Genomic DNA, 24041 nt, shown 5'->3' with positions numbered 1-24041 from the left:
ATGTTTCCCTGGGCTGTTTCCTGTGCTCCAGAAAAACCATCATGGTCCAGTAACATTTGGAGCCAAGGTTAAAAATGATTTAGAAATACTTCATGAACTTCTCCTAAGGATATTCTTTGAGTCACTAAGTAATGCCCCGGCACCAAATTACAAAATCCCCACCTTTGTCGAGTCCCTTTCTCACTGGCATCCACAAGCTTCTCCTTTAAACTGGGAAGTGGGTTGTGTTCCTGCTCTAGGAATCGATAAGTTTCACCCCCAATCCACTCCTAATCTACACACCGACCAGAATATTGTTGGCACGGCAGGGCCAGAAAGCTGGCAGTGGGAGTGGGCGGCATCTCATGTCTGGCTGTTGGTGAGACCCCATCCTGCCCCTTTAAAAGAAGAGAGCCTGCCTCCAAGAGCTGGCATTCAATCGGAGCATGGGCAACACAGCAGTGCCGGTTGGAGAGGACACCATGGAGCAGGACCCCTCACCCCCACCCCCCGGCAATGAGGTAAGTGGGGTATGTGGGTACTAGGGCCAATCAGGGGAGGCGGTGGTTGGTGTTGGTGAGGGTCGGTGGTGAGGGGGAACAAGAGTTGCAGTGAAGGAAGCCATTGACACACGGGAGCCCCTCTTTGGCACATAGAATGCTCAGTTAGGAGGGGCCCCACTCAAGTCCACCTGAAGGTTGCCAGGGTTTACCGTGCAGTCTTCCCATGTGGTGGAGGGCCCATGTGCCACTGGTAAAATGCCAATAGTAGCAGAAAAAGGCCCTTATTCGGCCACTTAAGTGGCTGCCCTCTGCCATTCCCATCGCTGGTAAAATGCAGCGGGAAGGAAATGGGCACTCCACACCTCGCTTTCCCTCACCATTTTATGTCCCCCCTTACCTTTGCACCTCCAGCCTGTTCTGAGTAGGCTGGTAAAATCCAGCCCACCCTGTGGGTTAAAATTGCCCCCAATAATTCCAAGCCACTACCGCAGGCTCTCGTGACTTTCAGTATTGCCATTGTCAGTGCTGCCAATTTTTATCTTGTTCCCCTTGTCAATGGAAGTTACATTGAACATGTGGCTAAACTAGGATTCTTGTTCTTGATGATGTTGCACACAACATCTAACAATGTGGGTTGAATTGTGTGCGTAAAGCAGAATTTCAGTTCAGCTTCTTAACCTTTAGGATGTACTGCAGCTCTGCGAATCAGATAAACTTATCCAACATTGAGAGATCAAACAATAGGAACTTTACTTCTTGTAGTTGGATACTTCCGTTTGGCTGGCACAGAAATGTCATCCTGAGTCAATCCAACGCTCCAAAACTTTGCCACCATTCCACAAATATTTATGTTCCTATACCATGAGTTTCATGATGAAATTAATTTATCCAAAGTCACATTTATCCAGCTCTTCCCTTGTAGTGCACGAGGCACACTCTGGCAGATCACTCACAACAGAAGATCTGACCATTACAACAATGACTACGCTTTAAAAGCTATTCACTGACTGTAAAACACTTTGATACATCCTGGGGTTGTGAAAGTTGCCTTATTCCTGGAACATACTAAGATGCAAAGCATGTTCTTCAGCGATGTGTACAAGGGCTGCTTGAAGACAATCTTCATCAGTGACAAAGGAAACAGTTAGACTTACTTTAATCTTGCAGTTGCAGGCTTAGTGCAGCAGTTCACACCTGGTTTCTTTTATTTTGCCGTAGTTTAATATTGTGCTTTGCTTGAAGAATTCTATGTAAACCTTCAGTGGGAGCACTGCTCACCTCCAATGTTTCTTGCCACATATTCACTTTGTACAACTTGAACAAGACCAGCTCTGTGTTCTTCTCTCTTAAAAGCAACTGCAATAGCCTTTCTTATATTCTTCAAGTAAAGCTGTTGGCCATCCATCAACCTTCATCCAAATAATTGGATTAACTATAATTTTATCATTGCTGACTCTGCTGCCTCAATTTTACAAATTTAATAGTCTTCTGCTGCTGTGAAGTCTAACAATCTAGTCAAGGTCTGCATTATGGGATAATGATGCAGTCTCCAGGGGCATCGCTTGACAGGATTGTAGTGGAGAAAGCTATAGTGCTATCATTCTATATAATTCTCATAAATGTGCTCCACCCCTAGCACACGTTGCCTGATACGTCAAGAGCATTTAATCATCTGACACCAGCAGGTATTAAGCAGCCACTCGTTCCATCCATCCAGTGTTTTTTAAATAATGTGAAACTAGGAGCTGCAGAGGAGCTAAGAAATTTGGGTGTCCATGAGATATCACTATTCCTTCACAAAATGAATATTTCTGACTGCAATTCTTCTCTCTAAGATCTGTTGAGGAACAAAACACACTAAACTACTAAGACTCTAGTGTACAGGCACAAGAAAGAAGTGATCATTAATGATAATTAAACTTTATCCTTTTTCCTGTAATAATGGGAGGAAGTTATGCCTCAGTTTTCTAAAGTCATTTGTGAAGTCCTTATCTGGAGTACTGCAGCCAGTTCTGGGCACCACACCTCAGGAAGGATCCGCTGGCCTTAGAACTATTCACCAGAATAAGGCCACGGTTAAAACTTTCAAGAATGAGATAGATTTTTGTTAACTAGGGGTATCAGGATTATGGAGCAAGGGTGAGTAGTTGGAGTTGAGGTGGAGATCAGCTGTGAACCAATAGAATGGTGGATTCAGACTGGGTGACCACTTTGCGGAACACCTTCAGTCTGTCCGCAAGCATGACCCAGACCTCCGTTGCTTGCCATTTCAACACTCCACCCTGCTCTCATGTCCACATGTCCATCCTTGGCCCGCTGCAATGTTCCAGTGAAGCTCAACTCAAACTGGAGGAACAGCACCTCATCTTCTAATTAGGCACTTTACAGCCTTCCGCACTTAACATTGAGTTCAACAACTTCAGATCATGAACTCTCTCCTCCATCCCCACCCCCTTTCCAAGCCCCCCCTTTTTAATAATTTATATATTTTTAAAATATATTTTTCTTTTCCCACCTATTTCTATTATTATTTTTAAATGTATTTCCATCCATTGTTTTATCTCTACCTTTTAGCCTATTTTGATCCCTTCCCCCTACCCCACCCCCACTAGGGCTATCTGTACCTTGCTTGTCCTGCTTTCTACCCTTAATGTCACCTATTAGCACATTCCTTAACTAATATCACCACCGTCAACACCCCTTTGTCCTTTTGTCTATGACATCTTTGGCAATCTCTTCTTTGTCTCCACCTATCACTGGCCCTCTATCCAGCTCCACCTGCTTATATTTCACCTCATTTCTATTCCTCTTTAGTTCTGATGAAGAGTCATACGGACTCGAAACATTAACTCTGTCTTCCTCTCCACTGAAGCTATTTTTGTTTTTGTATTTGTGTCAATAGAATGGTGGAGCAGGCTCATGGTGTTAAATGGCCTAATCCTGGTCCTACAAATGTCTGAAGAGGCAAGCTGCTGAGGCAGAATGACATCAGTCCAAAACATTGCTGTGGAGATGAGTGCAGTCTTTTTGAAGAGAAGGTCACCTTCTAGTGAACAGTTTAGATGGGGATGGCAGGAAAGCCTGATGCTTTCACCTGGGCACTGAAGCTGGGATCAAGTCAAATAACTTACTAGAACCAGGAAGGTTACCAAGGTGACATGCTGACTTGTCACTTGATTTTAAAATGTATCCGAATAGCAATTTACTATAAACTTTTGCAGAATACAGAAAGAGAATGCAGTGTAGCCTACCAGGTGTGTTCATTCACTTTCTAGATGCATCTGGCCTTCAATGCAGCTACCACAACACATTTGATCTAAGGCCCATATAGTAAGTAACAAACACCAGGCACTATAGTGACTACAACAGGAGGCCTGTACAGACCTTTTGTAGAGCGGAGTGTCAATCAACCCTTGCAGATATCTTTTCCATTCATTATTATCTTCTAGGAACATAGGAACAGCCTTCAGCCCCTTGAGCCTGTTTGCCATTCAGTTAGCTTGTAGCTCATCTGTATCATAGCTCCCTTCATCTGTTTCCCTATTCCTTAACATCCTTATCTATCAAAGGTCTATCAACATCTGTTTTGAAATTTTCAATTTACCCCTATTATCCTGAATGTTTTGGGGAGAGAATTCCAGATTTCCACTACCCTAATTTTAAGGTTGTGCACCCTTGTTCTGGCTTCTTCACCCAGAGGAGACAATTTCTGTTTGACTAGCCTATCAAATCATTTAATTGTCTTAAACACCTCAATGAAATCACTCCTAGTCCTTTGATACGCCAGGAAATATCATCCTAATCTGCACAACCCATCATTTAAACATTATTTTTGTTTCTAATTGTCAAACGTTGCCCCCCCTGCCCCACTGATCACCCTGCCCCACTGACCACCCTGTCCCACTGCTCACCCTGTCCCACTGCCCACCCTGCCCTACTGCCCACCCTGTCCCACTGACCACCCTGTCCCACTGCCCACCCTGTCCCACTGCCCACCCTGCCCTACTGCCCACCCTGTCCCACTGACCACCCTGTCCCACTGACCACCCTGCCCCACTGACCACCCTGTCTCACTGATCACTCTGCCCCATTGCCCACACTGTCCCACTGCCCACCCTGTCTCACTGCCCACCCTGTCTCACTGATCACCCTGCCCCATTGCCCACACTATCCCACTGCCCACCCTGTCCCACTGCCCACCCTGTCCCACTACCCACCCTGTCCCACTGACCACCCTGTCCCACTGTCCACCCTGTCCCACTGTCCACCCTGCCCCGCTGACCACCCTGTCCCACTGACCACCCCATCCCACTGACCACCCCGTCCCACTGCCCACCCTGCCCCGCTACCCACCCTGCCCCGCTACCCACCCTGCCCCGCTGACCACCCTGTCCCACTGCCCATCCTGTCCCACTGCCCATCCTGTCCCACTGCCCACCCTGCCCCACTGCCCACCCTGCCCCACTGCCCACCCTGCCCCACTGCCCACCCTGCCCCGCTACCCACCCTGCCCCGCTGCCCATGCTGCCCACCCTGCCCCACTGACCACCCTGACCCACTGCCCACCCTGTCCCACTGACCACCCTGTCCCACTGACCACCCTGCCCCACTACCCACCTGGCCCTGTTGACCACCCTGTCCCACTGCCCACCCTGTCCCACTGCCCACCCTGCCCCACTGACCACCCTGTCTCACTGATCACCCTGTCCCATTGCCCACCCTGTCCCACTGTCCACCCTGTCCCACTGCCCACCCTGTCTCACTGATCACTCTGCCCCACTGCCCACCCTGTCCCACTGCCCACCCTGTCTCACTGATCACCCTGTCCCACTGCCCACCTTGTCCCACTGCCCACCCTGTCTCACTGATCACCCTGTCCCACTGCCCACCCTGTCCCACTGCCCACCCTGTCCCACTGCCCACCCTGCCCCACTACCCACCCTGCCCCACTACCCACCCGGCCCTGTTGACCACCTTGCCCTGCCCTGCTGACCACCCTGTCCCACTGCCCACCCTGATACACTGACCACCCTGTCCCATTGCCCACCCTGTCCCATTGCCCACCCCGCCCCACTGCCCACCCTGTCCCACTGCCCACCCTGTCCCACTGCCCACCCTGCCCCACTGCCCACCTTGCCCCACTGCCCACCAGGCCATGTTGACCACCTTGCCCTGCCCTGCTGACCACCCTGCCCTGCTGACCACCCTGTCCCACTGCCCACCCTGTCTCACTGCCCACCCTGTCTCACTGCCCACCCTGCCCCACTGCCCACCCTGCCCCACTGCCCACCCTGCCCCACTGATCACCCTGCCCCATTGCCCACCATGGCCCATTGCTCACTCTGTCCATTGTCCATCCCACCCAGTTTTCCATTCTATTGATTTTTTTTGCACTGTCACCAAAACAAAGGATCTTAAAACTGGCACCGTTCACCCAAGCCAGCTATGCAGTTCTGCCCACAAGGGTGAGTTTAACATGTTTCAGAATATTCTGCACAACCATGTATCATAAATTGCTGTCCAGCTGATTGGGGAGATGGTGGTGTTGTGGTAATGGCACTAGCAAAGTACTCTAGAGGCCCAACCTGATGCTCTGGGGACAGTGGTTCAAATCCCACCATGGGCAGCTGTTGAAATATAAATGCAATTTAAGAAAAAAAAAAATCTGGAATTGACAGCTAGTCTCGGTAATGGTGACCATGAAACTATCATTCATTGTCATAAAAACCCATCTGACTCAATAAACCCCTTTAAGGGAGGAAATCCGCCATCCTTACTTGGTTTGGCCTACCTATGACTCCTGACCCACAGCAATGTGGTTGACTGTTAATTGTTTTCAAGGGTTTTTGCCCCATCCCGCAAATGAATGAAATTAAAAAAAGTGGCAGTTCTGTCATCCCAGTGGCTCAAGAACTAATGTGCTCCACCCGACATTTCATCATGTATCACAGCCCATATCCTTCTGTATAAGCTGCTGCGCACTTAATACCCAACAACTGACACCAGAACTCACAGTCCAGTCAGGGCTGGTCCGCATCTCCCTGGTAGGCCCATTCTTCAGGATGGTACTGGGTGCCTGCTCTGGTGCTAGGTGCTGCAGGCCTGATCTCAAGATTGCTTTTCTGCAAGAAAAAAAAGAAATATTATAGCACATGAGGGGACAAAGTGATGATCTTGGCAAGCTATAATTGGGAGAGGTGTTAGTGCCTAATTCAGTACCATGTCTTTCCTAGGGCGAGTCATTATACAAAGCAATGCTTGTCATCCCTTGTCCTGAAGTCCCCAGGAATTAAATATTGATCTCTGGGACACTGCTGTGAGCAACTCAGTTGAAAAACTCATGGGAACATTAAAAAAAAACAAACACTTTTGTTTATAGTTAGCTATTAACTGTAAAAATATTGAGGATAGGATAAAAGCTGTTTGACAGGGTGGAATGGTTAAAGGAGGAGGTCATGCAATTTAACCTCCAGGAATATGTCCAAACAGAGTTGACAAACCTATACAAAAACCCAAGGAACTTTCTCAAAACAGGCTGCAGTTTTGACTTCTGCAGGTGTAGCTATAACGAGCTTTGAATATAATGAACAAAAACAACGTGTATTTACATGGCATCTGGGACATTGTAAAACATCTGAAGACACTTCTTAGGAGTGTTTAACAAACAAGACTTGACACCAAGCTACATTAAGAGAAATTACGGGCTGTTCAAAGTGCTCAGTTTTATGGGCTAGCTTAAAGTCAAAAGAGAGGTAGTGAGGCAGGTAGATGTAGTGAGGGAATTCCAGAAGTTAGAGCCTAGGCAACTGAAGGCATGGCCGCCAGTGGTAGAGTGATCAAAATAGGGGATGATCAAGAGGCCTGAATTAGAGGAATGAAGCTATCTCGATGGTTGTGGAGCTGGAGTAGATTACAGAAATAGGGAGAAAAAGGGATTTGATAACAAGGATGAGAATTTCAAAGAGTTTTCCGACTGGGAGCCAGTGTAGTCAGCAAGTGCATGAGTGATGGGTGAATGACAATTGATGAAATTAGGACACAGGCAGCTATGGATGACCTCATGTCTATGAGGGTCGGGGAGGAAAACATGGGAGGCAGAGAAGGTGTTGGAATAGTCAAGTCTAGAGGTAACAAAGTCAAAGATGTGAGTTTCAATGACAGATGAGCTGAGGTAAGGACGGAGTTGACCGTTGTTACAGAAGTAGAAATAGGTAGTCTTCATGATGACGCTGACATGGTGGTTCATCTCTCAGGTAAATATAACACTAGGTTTTCAAACAATCTGGTTTAGAGCGAGGGATGGAGTCGGTAGCTAGGGAGCAGAGTTAGTGGTGGCTACTGAAGACAATGGCTTCTGTCTTCTCAATATTTAGTTTAAGTAAATTTTTGCTTATCCAGTACAGGATGTCAGATGAGCAGTTTGATAAGAGAGCTGGTATGAGGTAGAGCTGGGTGACATCAGCGTACATGTGGAAACTGACATTGTGTTTTCAGATGATGTCATTGAGGGGCAGCATGTAGATGAGAAATAGGAGGATAGATCCTGGGGGACACCAGAGATGACAGTGCGGGAGCAGGAAGAGAAGCCGTTACAAGTGATACTCTGGCTACAATTAGATAGCTAAGAATGGAACCAGATAAGAGCAGTCCCACCCAGCTGGACAACAGTGGAGGATGTTGTGGTCAACCATGTGAAAGGCTGCAGGCAGGCCGAGAAGGATGTGGGGGAAAAGTTTAACTTTAACCCAGTCACATAGGATGTCATTTGTGACTTTGATAACAGCTGTTCTGGTTCTGTGGCAGGGATGGAATCCTGATTGGAGGGGGGCACAGATTTTGGAGGTGACAGCATTGGAGAGAAAAGAACATAAGAACATAAGAACTAGGAGCAGGAGTAGGCAATTCATCCCCTCGAGCCTGCCCCGCCATTCAATACGACCATGGCTGATCTCATTTTGGCCTCAACTCCAATTTCCCGCCCTCTCCCCATAACCTTTCAACCCGTTACTAATTAAAAATCTGTCTATCCCCTCCTTAAATTTATTCAGTGTCCCGGCATCCACTGCACTCTGAGGTAGTGAATTCCACAGATTCACGACCCTTTGAGAAAAGTAACTCCTCATCATCTCTGATTTAAATCTACCATCCATTAGCCTAAAACTATGGCCTCTCATTCTAGAATGCCCCACAAGGGGAAACATCCACTCCACATCTACTCTGTCTATCCCCTTTAGCATCATATATACCTCAATTAGATCTCCTCTCATCCTTCTAAACTCTAGCGACCATAGGTCTAAACTGCTCAATCTCTCCTCATAAGACAAGCCCCACATCTCTGGAATCAATCTAGTGAACCTCCTCTGAACCGCCTCCAATGCAACTACATCCTTCCTCTAGTAAGGGGACCAAAACTGTGCACAGTACTCCAGGTGCGGTCTCACCAATGCCTTGTACAGTTGCAACAACACTTCTCTATTTTTATACTCTATTCCTTTAGCAATAAATGCCAAAATTCCATTTGCCTTCCTTATTACCTGCTGTACCTGCATATCAGTTTTCAGTGATTCATGCATGAGGACACCCAGATCCCTCTGCACTGAAGCATTCCGTTTCTCTCCACTTAAAAAATGTTACCTTTTTATTCTTCCAACCAAAATGGATAACTTCAACATATCCACGTTAAACTCCATCTGCCAAATTTTGGTCCAGTCACCTAACCTGTCCAAATCCATTTGTAAATTTCTTATTTATTCATTGCAACTTACTTTCCCAGCTATTTTGGTGTCATCCACAAATTTAGCTATAGTACCTTCTATTCCTGAATCCAAGTCATTAATATAGATTGTAAATAGTTGGGGCCCAAGGACTGAGCTCTGTGGCACCCCATTAGTTACAGCTTGCCATCCAGAAAAAGACCTATTTATCCTGACTCTCTGCTTTCTGTTGGTTAGCCAATCCTCTATCCAAGATAATATATTACCCCTAACTCCGTGCGATCTTATCTTGTGTATTAATCTTTTATGCGGCACCTTGTCAAAGGCCTTCTGGAAGTCCAGATATACTACATCTACATGAACCCCATTATCCACTTTGCTTGTCACATCTTCAAAGAACTCTAGCAAATTAGTCAAACGCGATTTACTCCTCATAAAACCATGCTGATGCTGATGGATTGCATTTTGACTTTCCAAATGCCCCATTACTACTTCCTTAATAATGGATTCCAACAATTTCCCAACGACAGATATTAAACCAACTGGCCTATAGTTTCCTACTTTCTGCCTCCCCCACTGGAGGCAGCCTGGGAGGCTGGAGATGAGGTGGACAGAGTGGTCAAAGGTTGTTTTTTTAAGGTGAGGAATGGTAGTGTCTTTGAAAGAGAGAACACATCTGAGGAGAGAGAACCATGAAAAACATCAGCTAACAAGGGAGCTGGAGAGGAAAGTTGTGTTGTCAGCAATTTAGTGGAAATAATCACTCATAGTGTGAGTGCCAACAGCCTTGATAAATCCAAGTTGTTACATATATAATATAAAAATCCATAGGTTCAATATCAAACACTAATTTTTCAATGAATCCACTTCAAAATGGGGGAGATGTACTTGAACAACAAAGTCTTGCATATACACATTACATCGCAAAGCATGTGAGAGATGTGTAATGGTCAAAATGGTTTGTTGAGCTGAAGAATGGGATATTGGGAAAGAAACTGAACATTTTGGTGGGTATTAAGGATTTTCACTTTCTCCATACAGGTTTTGAAAAGAATCAGAACTACTTTCCTACGATGATTAACTCAGTAAAGATCTAATTGTCTGCAGCAAGGTTCCTAATTTTACCGATTCATGTCTTAGCTGCATATGAGCAGCCCAGTGGCATATTTTGTTGAATCGTTCTGCCCCATGACATCTTATGGTGTACTGTTAGACTCTGTTGAAATGCAGCCTGTTTTCTGTCAAAACTTCACAATAAAAGGAGGGTAAGGCATTACTCTCAGAGTGGGGATGCAAGAACATGGACTCCACTGCTCTTTTATTGAAGCAGGGACAAACCAATGTTATGTTGGATACCTGACCTTGTGACTGTCTGAGGTCACACCTTATAATGGGGTGGTGGTTGGGGGGTGGAGATGGTGGCCTACAGTAGCGGTTGTTGCGTTGTTGTGTTTCTAATTTCGCTTTACACAAGCTTACCAATCTCACACACAGGCCTGGTAAGTTAGATGTAGATTTGGTTTATTTGAGGATACAGTATGGATGGCTGAGCAGACAGATGTACTTTAATGAATCAGCAAGAATACTCACGAGGACAGCAACACTGCAATTCTACACACACCATAAGCTGCTGGTCACATTCTGCTCTATATCCTGGCTACTTGCTCATTTGCATATTCCCTTAAAGTGTTACCACAACATCCCCTTTTTTTCCCCCCACAATAACCTTACAAACATTAAAAGTAAAAATACATACACAGTAGGATGGATGTGAAAACTATTTATATAAAAGATAACACCCTGTATAAGAGATCAAGAATCTGTATAGTGCTTGTTAATCCTGCTGGATCTCAAGATGTTCTGAGATCTAGGTTTGTCACTAAGGTATCCTTGACTTATAGATATGTTGGCATCCTGGGTATTATCAGAGTGTTGACTGTTTTCATGTTGGTCTACCACAATTTCACATTCCGAATTTGTCTTTGGACATGTTCTAGATATAATTGAAGTTCTGGGTATTACGCGGTTGTATATCCCCTCAGCTGGCTTCAGTTCCTGCTGAGCATAGCTCCATTCGATGTTATGATCTCACAGGGTCTGGCCTCACCGTACACTTCCGATGCTTCTGCAGATGACTATGTTCCCTGGGTAGGATGTATGATCTGAACTTTCTGTTCTACACCTCCATGTCGATATTTTGCCATCTTTATTCTTTCTTGTTTTTCGAGAAGCTTCTCCTGTATGTCCGAGAACTGGGACAGGTGATGGCTTGGCAAGGCTGTCCTAACCTTCCTACTGAACATGATTTCCGCTGGTGATGGTAAGCCCGTACCTAAAGGTGTTGCTTTCAAGTGTAACATGGTAATGTGGAGATCTTGTTTTGTCTCCCTGCACTTTGTGATTAGTGCCTTAACTGCAAACCATTTGCTCAGAAAGTCCATTGCATCTAGGATAGTATGACAAGGTTGCTGTAGAAGTTGCTGTAGTCGGGGTGGTGCACTTGTCAATGGCTTGCGTCATATCATTTCTAATGGTTTATGGTCAATTTCCACAATCAATCATTTTACTGAATAGGTATGTGTAGCATTCTGTGATGCTGAATGCCAAAGTGAGTGTCTCATGCTCCAAGTTCAAATAATTGTATTGATATATGCTTCATTTAGCACATGTCCCTAAAAGGTCTGTCAGTATACTGTGACCCATTGTCCAATATGATCTCTTCAGGTGTACTGAAAAAACTAAATATTGCACTCATTGTGTCTGCCAAGGATGCACTTGAGGTATCCTTCAATTGTCTGATGATTGGAAACTTAGAACTAGGAGAAAGTTGTTGCCACAGAGAGTGAGTAAATCTGTCGTGATTTCAGACCGAGGGGATGGTGGAATAGCGTGAGGGTACAGAGGTTCTTTGCGTTGATGTGGTTGTTGACTCCGGCATGCTTCATTCATCCTCGCTACCTTCTCAATTTCATTGCTGATCCCTGGCCAATATACAGTATACCTTGCCAGACACCTTGTTCACTCCATGCCCAAATGTCTCTGTGTAACTGTGACAATGTGTCCTGGTGAAGAGCTTCGGGTACAAGCACTGTTTTCCCTTGAAAATCACACCCCTTGAAATATCTAGTTCATCCCAGTATAGCCAAAAACATCTGAGGGTGTCTGGTACTTCTTGTATTGTATCAGGCCTACCTTCTACAATGACTCTTCATAATGCCTTCAGTCATGGATCATTTGCTATTTCCTCCTGAAGTTGGTTGCACTTGTGTTGACCAAAACTCATCAGATCAACATTGAGTACATCCTCTACTCTGATGCCCACTTGTAGGTTTAGCAAAATATTTGCAGCCTTTTCTGGATCCAGTAACCTGCTCAGTGTGTCTGAAGTAACTATTTTGCTACCTGGTTTGTAAGAAACGTCAAAGTTGTATCTCTGTATTTTTTATCAAAAGTTGCTGTAGTTGGGGTGGTGCACTTGTCAATGGTTTGTGTCATATCATTTCTAATGGTTTATGGTCAATTTCCACAATCAATCATTTACTGAATAGGTATGTGTAGCATTCTGTGATGCTGAATGCCAAAGTGAGTGTCTCACGCTCTATGTTCAAATAATTGTATTGTGCTTGTGATAGACCTTTGGAGCCAAATGCAATTGGTTTGCCCTCTTGCATAATGCACACTCCTAACTCTTTTTGAGGTGCATCAACCTCTAAGACCATCTCTTTCCTTGAGTCATTGCATTGTAGAACATATGTCTCTTCTGACAATGCCTTTTTAAGTGACAAACACATGTTGATGTTCTTCCTGCCATGATGTTCTTCCTGCCATGTGGAACATCCTTCCTTAAGAGCTCTGACACTGCATTATGTTTATATTCTGATTTCTGCTAAAGACAGTCCCACATACTCCCAGCCTTGCTCCTTAGTACTCCTCAATTTCATTACCAGGCCTTTCCTGAACATTCAAAAGCTCATTCTAAGCCTGGAATCACTCTCAGCCTGCCCTGCTACAATCTTTATCCAGCCAGCCACCAGCCTCACTGATAGCCTCCATACAGCAGCTTCCTGTACTCACCTAGACTCGTTCCTGGACTCCTCCTGCAATCTCATTCCAGCAAGCTACCAGCCTCCATCCAGCAAGTTCCCTGGCACTTTCTTGCACACTCCCAACCTCTCTTAGCCTCCATCCAACGAGTTCCCTGCCGCTTTCCTGCATAGTCTCAGTGTTATTCCCTCAGAACTTCCTTTGCTAATGCATTTGTCCCATTTCCATTTAGTTAATTGACGTAAATGCTCAAGGAACCGGTGATGGAAGCATGGTCATAGACAGCATGGAGATCGGGATAACGCCTATTTGGAACTAAATGGTATTTCCAGTTGGGATTCTCTACCTCTTCAATGCAATGTGTGAATGCCAGTGTGAAACATTTTATTAGAAGTGGAGAATTTTCTTTTTTTGGCAGCACCAGTAACCTGGTGAAACTGCAAAATTGCACTAGAAAGAAGCATTGACAGATCACAGCATGGATTATCCTCATTTCCAATGATATTAAGAATAAATTAATATGTCGTATTTTTCTCACTCCCCACTCTAGTATTCAATGGCAGGGTTGCTGGCAGATGGAATACTAGGGGACAGACTGGCACATTTCACACATCAAGGGAGTAGCTATTAGAGGCACCACACAAATAACTGTGAAATACAAGTCATTCTAAAACTCAATTGTCACTGCCCCCAGGATGAGCTGTTACACAGATTAATCAGACCCAACTCCTCAGACAGCCATAGTCCTTATCAGAGCACCAGGCAGATATAGCAAGCGATTAAGGCAAGTAGTATGGTAGTCATTATTGAATGGGAGTTGAATTATAAGAGTAAGGAGGTTTTGCTGCAATTATACAGCTGGAGTATGGTGGCAGTTTTGGTCTCCTTACCCAAACTTGCCTTAAATGTGTACAACAAAACTTAACTAGATTGATTCCCAAAATGAGAGAATTGCTTTACAAGGTGGGTCTGGAGCTTAGAAGAGAAGTCATCTTACTAAAACATATAATTTCTTAGCGGGTTTGACAGTGTAGATTCTGAAAGTTGTTTTCCCTCACCACAAGAGTCTGTGATAAGGGGGCAAAGGCTCTGAAAAAGGGGTTGGCCATCTAGGACTGAGATGAAGAGAAATTCCTTCACTTGGAGGAGTGTGAATCTTCAGAATTCTCCACTCCAGCAATCAGTGGATGCTCAGTTGTTGAGTATATTTAAAACAGTGATCGATAGATTTCTGGACACTAAGAGAATCAAGGGCACTGAGAATGGGACTGAAAAGTGGGGTTGACATAAAAGATCGATCATTATTGTACTGAATGGCAAGACAGGCTTGTGGCTCACTGTGGCCTACTCCTGCTCCTGTTTCTTAAGTTCTTATCTAAGTGCTCCCATTATGTGCCAAACCACTGCAATATTCAAGGGCTCCCAACACCACCATCACAAAGTGACAGGCAAATACCCACAACACACAAAATCAAACTGTAAGATCCTGAGAACTACATTACACGTTGTGATATTGAAATTAAACCAATAAAGGGGGCAGGCTTAGATAGAAATAAAAATAAAAAATAACTGAAAGATTAAAAAAAATAAAGACAAGAGCAAATTCCAGGTCACCAATAGTGTCAAAGGTAATATAAATAACATTCAAATTTGCAAACAAATACAGGATATAGCAAATTAACTGATTAAAACATGCTAGACGTGATTAAAAAAAATGAATGTGATAAATTAAAAAGTGTTAAAAGCATCAAGTCACAATGGCAGGCCAGGGTCTATTGCCAAATTAAAAGTTGTATACACAAATGCAAAAAACAAGTGAAATAAAAACGGAAATTTAGCTAAAAGTGTATGGCATCACCAAAGTCTGGGAGATAAATATTCCAGGTCATCAGTTCTTTAGGAAAACTAGAAAAGCAAGATTAGCAATATTGACAAGGGACACTATTATAGCCTGAGAAAACGGGAATGTGCCAAAGGGTGAGTGGACCATAGAAACTCTGCATGTAGAACTGAGGAGCAGATGAGAATGCCAGACATTGGCATGAGTAATGTGCACCCACAAGCCTGTCTTGCCATTCAGTACAATAATGATCGATCTTTTATGTCAACCCCACTTTTCAGTCCCATTCTCAGTGCCCTTGATTCTCTTAGTGTCCAGAAATCTATCGATCACTGTTTTAAATATACTCAACAACTGAGCATCCACTGATTTCTGGAGTAGAGAATTCTGAAGATTCACACTCCTCCAAGTGAAGGAATTTCTCTTCATCTCAGTCCTAGATGGCCAACCCCTTTTTCAGAGCCTTTGCCCCCTTATCACAGACTCTTGTGGTGAGGGAAAACAACTTTCAGAAAGCAGCACTAAAATAGTGGGATATACAAACAGGGAGATCAGAGAAGCAAAACAGACTAGTTACAATGGGAAACTCTAATTTTCACAGACTGAGAGAGGCAGGATAGTGCAAATCTCAAAGGAAGCGTATCAGGAACAGTTTTAACATAAGCACCTAAGAAATAGGAGGAGGAGTAGGCCGTTTGGCCCCTTGAGCCTGCTCCGCCATTCAATAAGATCATGGCTGATCTGATTGTGGCCTTAACTCCACTTCCTGCCTTCCCTCCATAACCCTTGACTCCCTTGTTGATCAAAAATCTAAGTCAACCCTGACTATGGTCAGTGACCCGACCTCCACTGCTCGCTAAGGTGGTGAATTCCAAAGACTAACAAGCCTCTTATAGAAGAAATTTCATCTCGATTCCATCTTAAATGGGAGACCCCTCATTTTGAAACTGTGCCCCCAAGTTCTAGATTCCTCCACGAGAGGCAACATCCTCTCAGCACTTAAGCCCCCCTCAGTATCTTACATGTTTCAATAAGATCACCTATCATTCTTCTAAACTCCAATAAGTAAAGGTGCAATCTGCTCAACCTTTCCTCAGAAGACAGTCCCTTCATGCCAGAAATCAGTTAAGTGAATCTGCTCCGAACAGCTTCCAATGTAAGTAAATAAGGACACTAAAGCTGCTCACAGTGCTCCACGTGTGATCTCACCGATACCCTGTACTGTTGTAACAAGGCATCCCTACTTTTATACTCCATCTCCCTTGCAATAAAGGCCAGCATTCCATTTGCCTTCCTAATTACATACCTGCATCCACATGCTAACCTTTTGTCATTCATGTACCAAGACACCTTGATCCCTCTGTACTGCAACATTCTGCTGTCTCCATTTAAATAATATTCTGTTTTTCTATTCTTCTCACCAAAGTGGACAACCACATATTTTCCTACATTATACTCCATCTGCCAAATTTTTGCCCAATCATTTAACCTATCTGTATCCCTTTGCAGACACCACTCACTTCCTCCAAATAAAAGGTGTGACTATGGGTACCCATATGGGCCCCAGTTATGCCTGTCTCTTTATGGGGTATGTGGAACATTCCTTGTTCCAGCCCTACTCCGGCCCCCTCCCACAACTCTTTCTCCGGTACATCGATGATTACTTCGGTGCTGCTTCATGCTCTCGTCTGGATCTGGAAAAATTTATTAATTTTGCTTCCAATTTCCACCCCTCCATCATTTTCACATGGTTCATCTCTGACACTTCCCTTCCCTTCCTTGACCTCTCTGTATCCATTTCTGGTGATAGACTGTCCAATATTCATTACAAGCCTACTGACTCCCACAGCTACCTTGACTACAGTTCCTCACACCCCGCTTCCTGTAAGGACTCCATCCCATTCTCTCAGTTCCTTCACCTCCATCGCATCTGTTCTGATGATGCCACTTTCAAAAACAGTTCCTCTGACATATCTTCTTTCTTCCTTAACCTAAGTTTTCCACCCACGGTGGTTGACAGGGCCCTGAACCGTGTCCGGCCCATCTCCCGCGCATCCGCCCTCATACCTTTCTCTCCCTCCCAGAACCATGATAGGGTCCCCCTTGTCCTCAATTGTCACCCCATCAGCCTCCGCATTCAAAGGATCATCCTCCGCCAACTCCAGCATGATGCCACCACCAAACACATCTTCCCTTCACCCACCCTGGTGGCATTTCGCAGGAATCGTTCCCTCCGGGACACCCTGGTCCACTTCTCCATCACCCCCTACACCTCAACCCCCTCCCACGGCACCTTCCCATGCAACCGTAGAAGGTGCAACACCTACCCCTTTACTTCCCCCCTCCTCACCGTCCAAGGGCCCAAACGTTCCTTTCAAGTGAAGCAGCATTTTACTTGCATTTCCCTCAAGTTAGTCTACTGCATTCGCTGCTCCCAATGCAGTTTCCGCTACATTGGAGAGACCAAACGCAGACTGGATGACTGCTTTGCAGAACACCTTCGGTCTGTCCGCAAGCATGACCCAGACCTCCCTGTTGTTTGCCATTGCAACACACCACCCTGCTCTCATGCCCACATGTCCATCCTTGGCCTGCTGCAATGTTCCAGAGAAGCTCAAAACAAACTGGAGGAACAGCACCTCATTTTCCAACAAGCCTTCTGGACTGAATATTGAGTTCAACAATTTTAGATCATGAACTCTCTCCTCCATCCCCACCCCCTTTCCGATCCCCCCTTTTCCCAATAATTTATATAGATTTTTCTTTTCCCACCTATTTCCATTATTTTTAAATGTATTTCCATCCATTGTTTTATCTCTATCTTTTAGCCTATTTCAATTCCTTCCCCCCACCCCACCCCCACCAGGGCTATCTGTACCTTGCTCATCCTGCTTTCTACCCTTAATGTCACCTATTAGCACATTCCTTAGATAATATCACCACCTTTAACACCTCTTTGTCCTTTTGTCTATGACATATTTTGGCTATCTCCACCTATCACTGGCCCTCTATCCAGCTCCACTTGTCCCCCCCGCCCACTTAAACCAGCTTATATTTCACTTCTCATCTATTTTTCCTTAGTTCTTTTGAAGAGTCATACAGACTCAAAACGTTAACTGTGTTCCTCTCTGCAGATACTGTCAGACCTGCTGAGTTTTTCCAGGTATTTTTATTTTTGTTTTAGATTTTCAGCATCCGCAGTTTTTTGCTTTTATATTATTGGAGATTGTAAACACAGCTGCCATTGTGCGTTGCTAGTGGAGGGGTTGCCAATCAAACAATCTGCTTTGTCCTGAATGGTATTGAGGTTCTTGATTGTTGTTGGCACTGTACTCATCCAGGCAGGCTGAGAGGATTGCATCACACTCCTAACTTGTGCCTTGTAGATGGGACAGGTTTTGGGGAATCAGGAGGTGAATTACTCGTGACAGAATTCCCAGCCTCTGACCTGCTCTTGTATTTAAATGGCCGGTCCAGTTTGTTTTCTGGTCAACTTAACCCCCAGGGTATTGATAGTGGGGGATTCAGTGATGGTAATACCATTGAGTGTCAAGGGTATATGGTTGGATTCTCTCTTGCTGGAGGTGGTCATTGCCTAGCACATGAGTGGCATGAATGTTAATTACCACATATCAGCCCAAACCTGAATATTGTTCAGGTCTTGCTGCATAGGATCACGGGCTGCTTCAGTTTCTGAAGGGTCGTAAATGGTGCTGAATATTGTGCAATCATCAGCGAACATCCCCATGACCTCATGTTGGAGGGAAGGTCATTGATGAAGCAACTGAAGATGGTTGGGCCTAAGGCACTACCCCGATGAATTCCTTCAGTGATGCCCCAAGACTGAGATGATTGACCTTCAAAAACAACAACCATCTGCCTTTGTGCTAGGTATGACTCCGTCCAGTGGAGAGCTTTCCTCTTTATTCCCAATGATTCCAGTTTTGCTAGGGCTCCTTGATGCCACACTCGGTCAGATGCTACCTTGATGTGAAGGACAGTCACTCTCATCTCGAGTTCAGCTCTTTTGTTCATGTTTGAACCAAGGACGCAATGAAGTCAGGGACTAAGTGGCCCTGGTGAAACTCAAATTGAGTGTCAGTGAGCTGGTTATTTCTGAGTAAGTGCCACTTCCACCACTTTGCTGATGATTGACTAATGAGGTGGTAATTTGCCAGGTTAACTTTATCGTGCTTTTTGTGGACAGGACATATCTGGGCAATTTTCCATATTGCCAGGTAGATGCCAGTGTTGTAGGTGTACTGAAACAGCTTGGCTAGAGGCATGGCTAGTCATCAGTACTATTGCCAGAATGTTGTCAGGGCCCATAGCCTTTGCCATATCCAGTGCTTTCAGCCGTTTCTTGATATTACATGGAGTGAACTGAATTGACTGAAGACTGGCAGCTGTGATGCTCGGAACCTCAGGAGGAGGCTGAGATGGATCATCCAGATCATTATAGCATCATTACTGCTTGACTGCTTTCCACAACCCATCGTTACCACAGTGGAAGGGCTGCAAGTTCACAGTTTGACTGGCAGTGCAAAGAGGTTATTAAAAAATGAGCTACCTTTGAATGTGGGGTTATGAATATAAAATAGTTATTTTTATAGTGGATTAAGTACTTGAAGGAAGTTAATTGTATTGAATGGGCTTTCATGAATTAATTTTTTTAATACATTGAAGCCTGTAATATTTACTTAGAGTTTATTTTAATTTCATCTCAGCATGACTACTGAGGTCTGATTATGGTAGATACCAGGTAAATTGGTATGGAGTGTGTAAGGACAAAGGGTGGTGGGGCCATGTGTTAGCACTAAGTTGGCATAGGGGCTATAAGGGACCATAGGGATGGGTGGTGGGGGTGGGGGGGGTGGTGGGAGAATGAGTTGGCAATAGATATCAAAAAGTTACAATTGGGGCCACAGGGATGAGTGGGGTTTCATGAGTTGGGACGAAGTTGCCATAGGGGCAACAAGGGACTATGAGGGGCTTGGGTTGGCAGGAGTGGGCACTAAGTTAACACTGTAGCTATACAGGGTCATGGGAGTGAGGGGGCATAGGTTGGCAGGAGTTAGTATGTATGGGTATGGGGCAGTGGTTGGGGAATGACGGGTGTGAGGGGTGAGACCGAGAGGGCCTAATGTTTAAGAAAACAACTGTGGTAAAGTCACAGAGAACTGAGAAGTGGACAGGGGGCTTATCAGCCCACTTTGACACTCAGCAGCCCTTATGCCCGCCTCCAATCTGTGTCCTGGGGTGGTGTCCAACTCCATCCCACTCCCAACACCCACTACCCACCTCTCACCCCTGGAACGAAGATCCCACTATTTGGGGCACTTTTTCCTGAGGTGAATCAGGAAATTTCCTGACTTTGCACACTCGCCTCGGGAGTGAAACTCCAGGCCTTGGTGCAAGATTGAAATCAACATAGCGAGAAGTGAAATCCATGCTACAGGTATTGCTAGACCTTTGTGGTCAATAGCCCCTTAGGAAAATTGCCAAAGCCACTCCACTATTTTAGAAGAATAAGAGAGAATTATCATCCTACCAGGATGATGTCAGTTTTTGTTTATCCTTTGGCATGACGTGGGTGTCACCAGCAAGGCCAGCACATGTTGCCCATCCCTAACTGCCCTTGAACTGCATAGTTTACTAGCCCATTCAGAGAGCATTAAGAGTCAACCATATTGCTGTCACTCTGGAATCATACGTAGGCCAGACCAGGTAAGGGTGGCAGATTTCCTTCCCTAAGGAAATTGGTGAACCAGCTGGGTTTTTAAGGACAACTGATGATAGCTTCATGGTCACCATTACTGAGACTAGCTTCATTCTCTAGATATATAATTTTTTAATTAACTGAATTAATTAGTTAATTTAATTAACTAATTAACCAGCTGCCATGGTGGAATGAGAACCTATGTCCCCAAAGCATTGGTCTGGATTACTGCCACAGTGATATTACCAATACACCATCATCTCCACTCTGTTATTAGAGACAGAGTGATTGAGCATATTGATAATTCTATGAGCTGTCCATAGAGTCTCTGCATGGTTTGTAAAAGGTAAGTCATGTCTAACAAACTGGGTTGAATATTTTGAGGAGGGAGCTAATAGGGTAGAAAAGGGAGTGTCTGTGGATGTTAATTATCGGAACTTCTAGGAGGCATTCAGCAAATTTTCATATAAAACTGTTAAAAAAAAACGAAAGCACGTGGAATTGGAGGCAACTTATCGGCTTGGATCAGGAATTGGTGAGGAGGTAGGTGACTGGGGATAATGGGTACGTACTCAAACTGGCAGGACGTAATCAGTACTTAATGGAGTGAGACAGAGATTGGCAACAGCAACCTGGTGGAAACATTTATCAGGTAAAATACCAGATGAAGGTGTTCAAAAAAGAGTTTAACTTATGACAGGACCTATACTCAAGGTGCAAGGACTCCACTTAATAATACACAAGTCCTGGTCAACAAAAGAGATAAGCGACAACAAAGCCAAAGAAAGGAACATAAAAATGTAAATAGTATAGATCTGGGGTACTGGGAGAGTTATAAATGAGTTCATAGAAAGACAATAAAGATAGCACAAGCTGTGTGGAGGATATCCAGCCTATTATTATCATCATCTTCTTACTGGTGGTCAGCAATGTTTCAGAACTTACACATTGTCTTTTTGAGCAGCATGGCTCAGTGATTTTCCTTCCTTCTCTGTGATGTAGGCGTTAATTCCTGGAGCACTGAGTCGATTAGCTCCCTATCTACAGCATGGTTAGATGTTCCATTGGGATTTTTTATTCTGGCTGACACGAGTGACAATATCTGAGCTAACTTCACTCTAATCTTGTTCTTGGGCACTTATGAAGTTAAGTGATACTTTTCTATGCTGATAACTGGCTTGTACAACCACATAATCTAAGTTTGCATTTTACTCCCTGTCCTAAATACACAGTACCTTCCTGTGTCTGATAGGTAATAATTCTTACAGAACAAAAAGAGCTTAAGAGAGCAAAGAAAAAGAGATTGCTGCTTCTACAATAAGAAAGAGAGAAATTTTCCCATCTGCTACTGAAGTATTATACCTCTAGAAAAAGATTTTGACAGACTGTCCACTGATTGTGCATGTGGTGCAAAAAATATTTTATATCTTAATTTCAAAGGGAAAGCTCCCAATATTTAAAATTAATCTTGGTGACACATGTGCCAGAAGACATCATCCCTCAACTTCTATCATTCAAAGCTGTGAAATGTGGAGTCCTGTCGTTCCCACCGGTATACCAGTGTATATATTGGTCCTGTAGTGAGCTAAATTCTTTTCTGAACACCTCCTACGTTCATCTGTAATTTTACCTGATCAACAAAGTTTTCACTAGGTTGCTGTTGCCAGTCTTTGGCTCACTCAACCAAAGTTAGTCACAGGGTTTGGTGCTACCGAAGTCTGGAGCTATAAGACCATAAGATGTAGGAGCAGAAGTAGGCCATTCGGCCCATCGAGTCTTCTCCACCATTCAATGAGATCATGGCTGATCTGATAATTCTCAACTCCACTTTCCTGCCTTTTCCCCATAACCCTTGATTCCCTTACTGATTAAAAATCTGTCTATCTCAGCCTTGAATATACTTAGTGACCCAGCTTTTACAGCCCTCTGCAGTAAAGAATTTCACAGATTCACTACTCTCTGAGAGAAGAAATTCCTCTTCATCTCTGTCTTAAATGGGCGACCCCTTATTCTGAGATTATGCCCTCTGATCCTAGACTCTCTGACAATGGGAAACAACCTCTCAGCATCTACCCTGCCAAGACCCCTAAGAATCTTATGTGCTTCAATAAGGTCACCTCTCATTTTTCTAAACTCCAATGAGTACAGGTCCAACCTACTCAACCTCTCCTCATAAGAAAATCCCTCCATACCCAGGATTAACCTAGTGAACCTTCTCTGGACTGCCTCCAATGCCAGTGTATCTTTCCTTAGATAAGGGTCCTTAAACATGGGTCCAAATCCCACCATGGCAGCTGGTGGAATTTAAATTCAATTAATAAAACTGGAGTTAAAAGCTAGTCTTAGTAATGGTAGCCATGAAAATATCGATTGTTGTAAAAATTTAATGGTTCACTAATGCTGTCCCTACCTAGTCTGGCCTACATGTGACTCCAGACACACAGCAATGTGGTTGACCTTCAAGTGCCGGCTGAAACGGCCAAGACTATGCAGTCTAAAAAAAGGAGTGAAACTGGGCAGCCCCAACAGCACTGTTGGTGTACCTACACTACATGGATTGTAGCAGTTCAAGGAGGTGTCTCACCACCACCTTATCAAGGGGCAGTTAGGGATGGGCAACAAATGCTGGCTTAGCCAGCAATACCCACATCCCATGAACAAGTAAAAGAAAATGGATGAGGGTTTCAGCAATGGATGAACGCAGGCTGGGTGACATTATAGGGATGAAAGTAGGCAGACATAATGATGGAACAGTTATGTGGTCAGAAGCACATCTCGGGGTCATCACAACACAGCTTACAAATGATCTGGCTCAATTTCAGACAGTTACCAGGGAAAGGGGTGGAATTGGGATTAGGGATCAGAGTTTGTGGTGGGGATCAAAACATTGTCTTCAGTCTTCCCAATACTTCATTAAGGATTATGGTAAATCAGAGTCATAGAGAGGTTAAGAGAAGTGATGGTGAGATAAAGCTGAGTATTCAGCATGTGGAGCCTGAGAGGTGCTTTCAGATGAGGTTGTTGAAAGGCGGCATGCAGAGGAGAAATAGAAGAGCTCAAAGATGGAATCCTGGTAAACTCCAGAAGTAACAGTGCAGGAGTGAGAAGGGAAATCATTGCAAGTGATCTCTGGATGTGATCCGATAGATAAGAATGGAACCAGGCAAGGGAAGGCCTACCCAGCCTGATGACCTAGAGGAAAAGTTGGAGGAGGATGGTGTGGTCAATCTTGTTGAAAGCTA

General features: G+C 44.5%; 1 protein-coding gene across 1 annotated transcript in view; it reads right to left on the bottom strand.

Moving 5' to 3' along the window:
* The window catches only part of LOC121293041 (diacylglycerol kinase iota-like), a 611142-nt gene that overhangs the window by 573492 nt on the left and 13609 nt on the right, over positions 1 to 24041 (bottom strand). The window contains exon 4 of the mRNA XM_041215634.1: positions 6496 to 6664. Coding sequence (XP_041071568.1) covers positions 6496 to 6664 — 169 coding nt within the window. The remainder of the gene's footprint in view (positions 1 to 6495; positions 6665 to 24041) is intronic.

Source organism: Carcharodon carcharias, chromosome 21, assembly GCF_017639515.1.
Source record: "Carcharodon carcharias isolate sCarCar2 chromosome 21, sCarCar2.pri, whole genome shotgun sequence".
Classification (NCBI taxonomy): Eukaryota; Metazoa; Chordata; class Chondrichthyes; order Lamniformes; family Lamnidae; genus Carcharodon; species Carcharodon carcharias.
The sequence above is the reverse complement of the archived record's forward strand: the minus strand, read 5'-3'. Positions and strand labels throughout refer to the sequence as shown.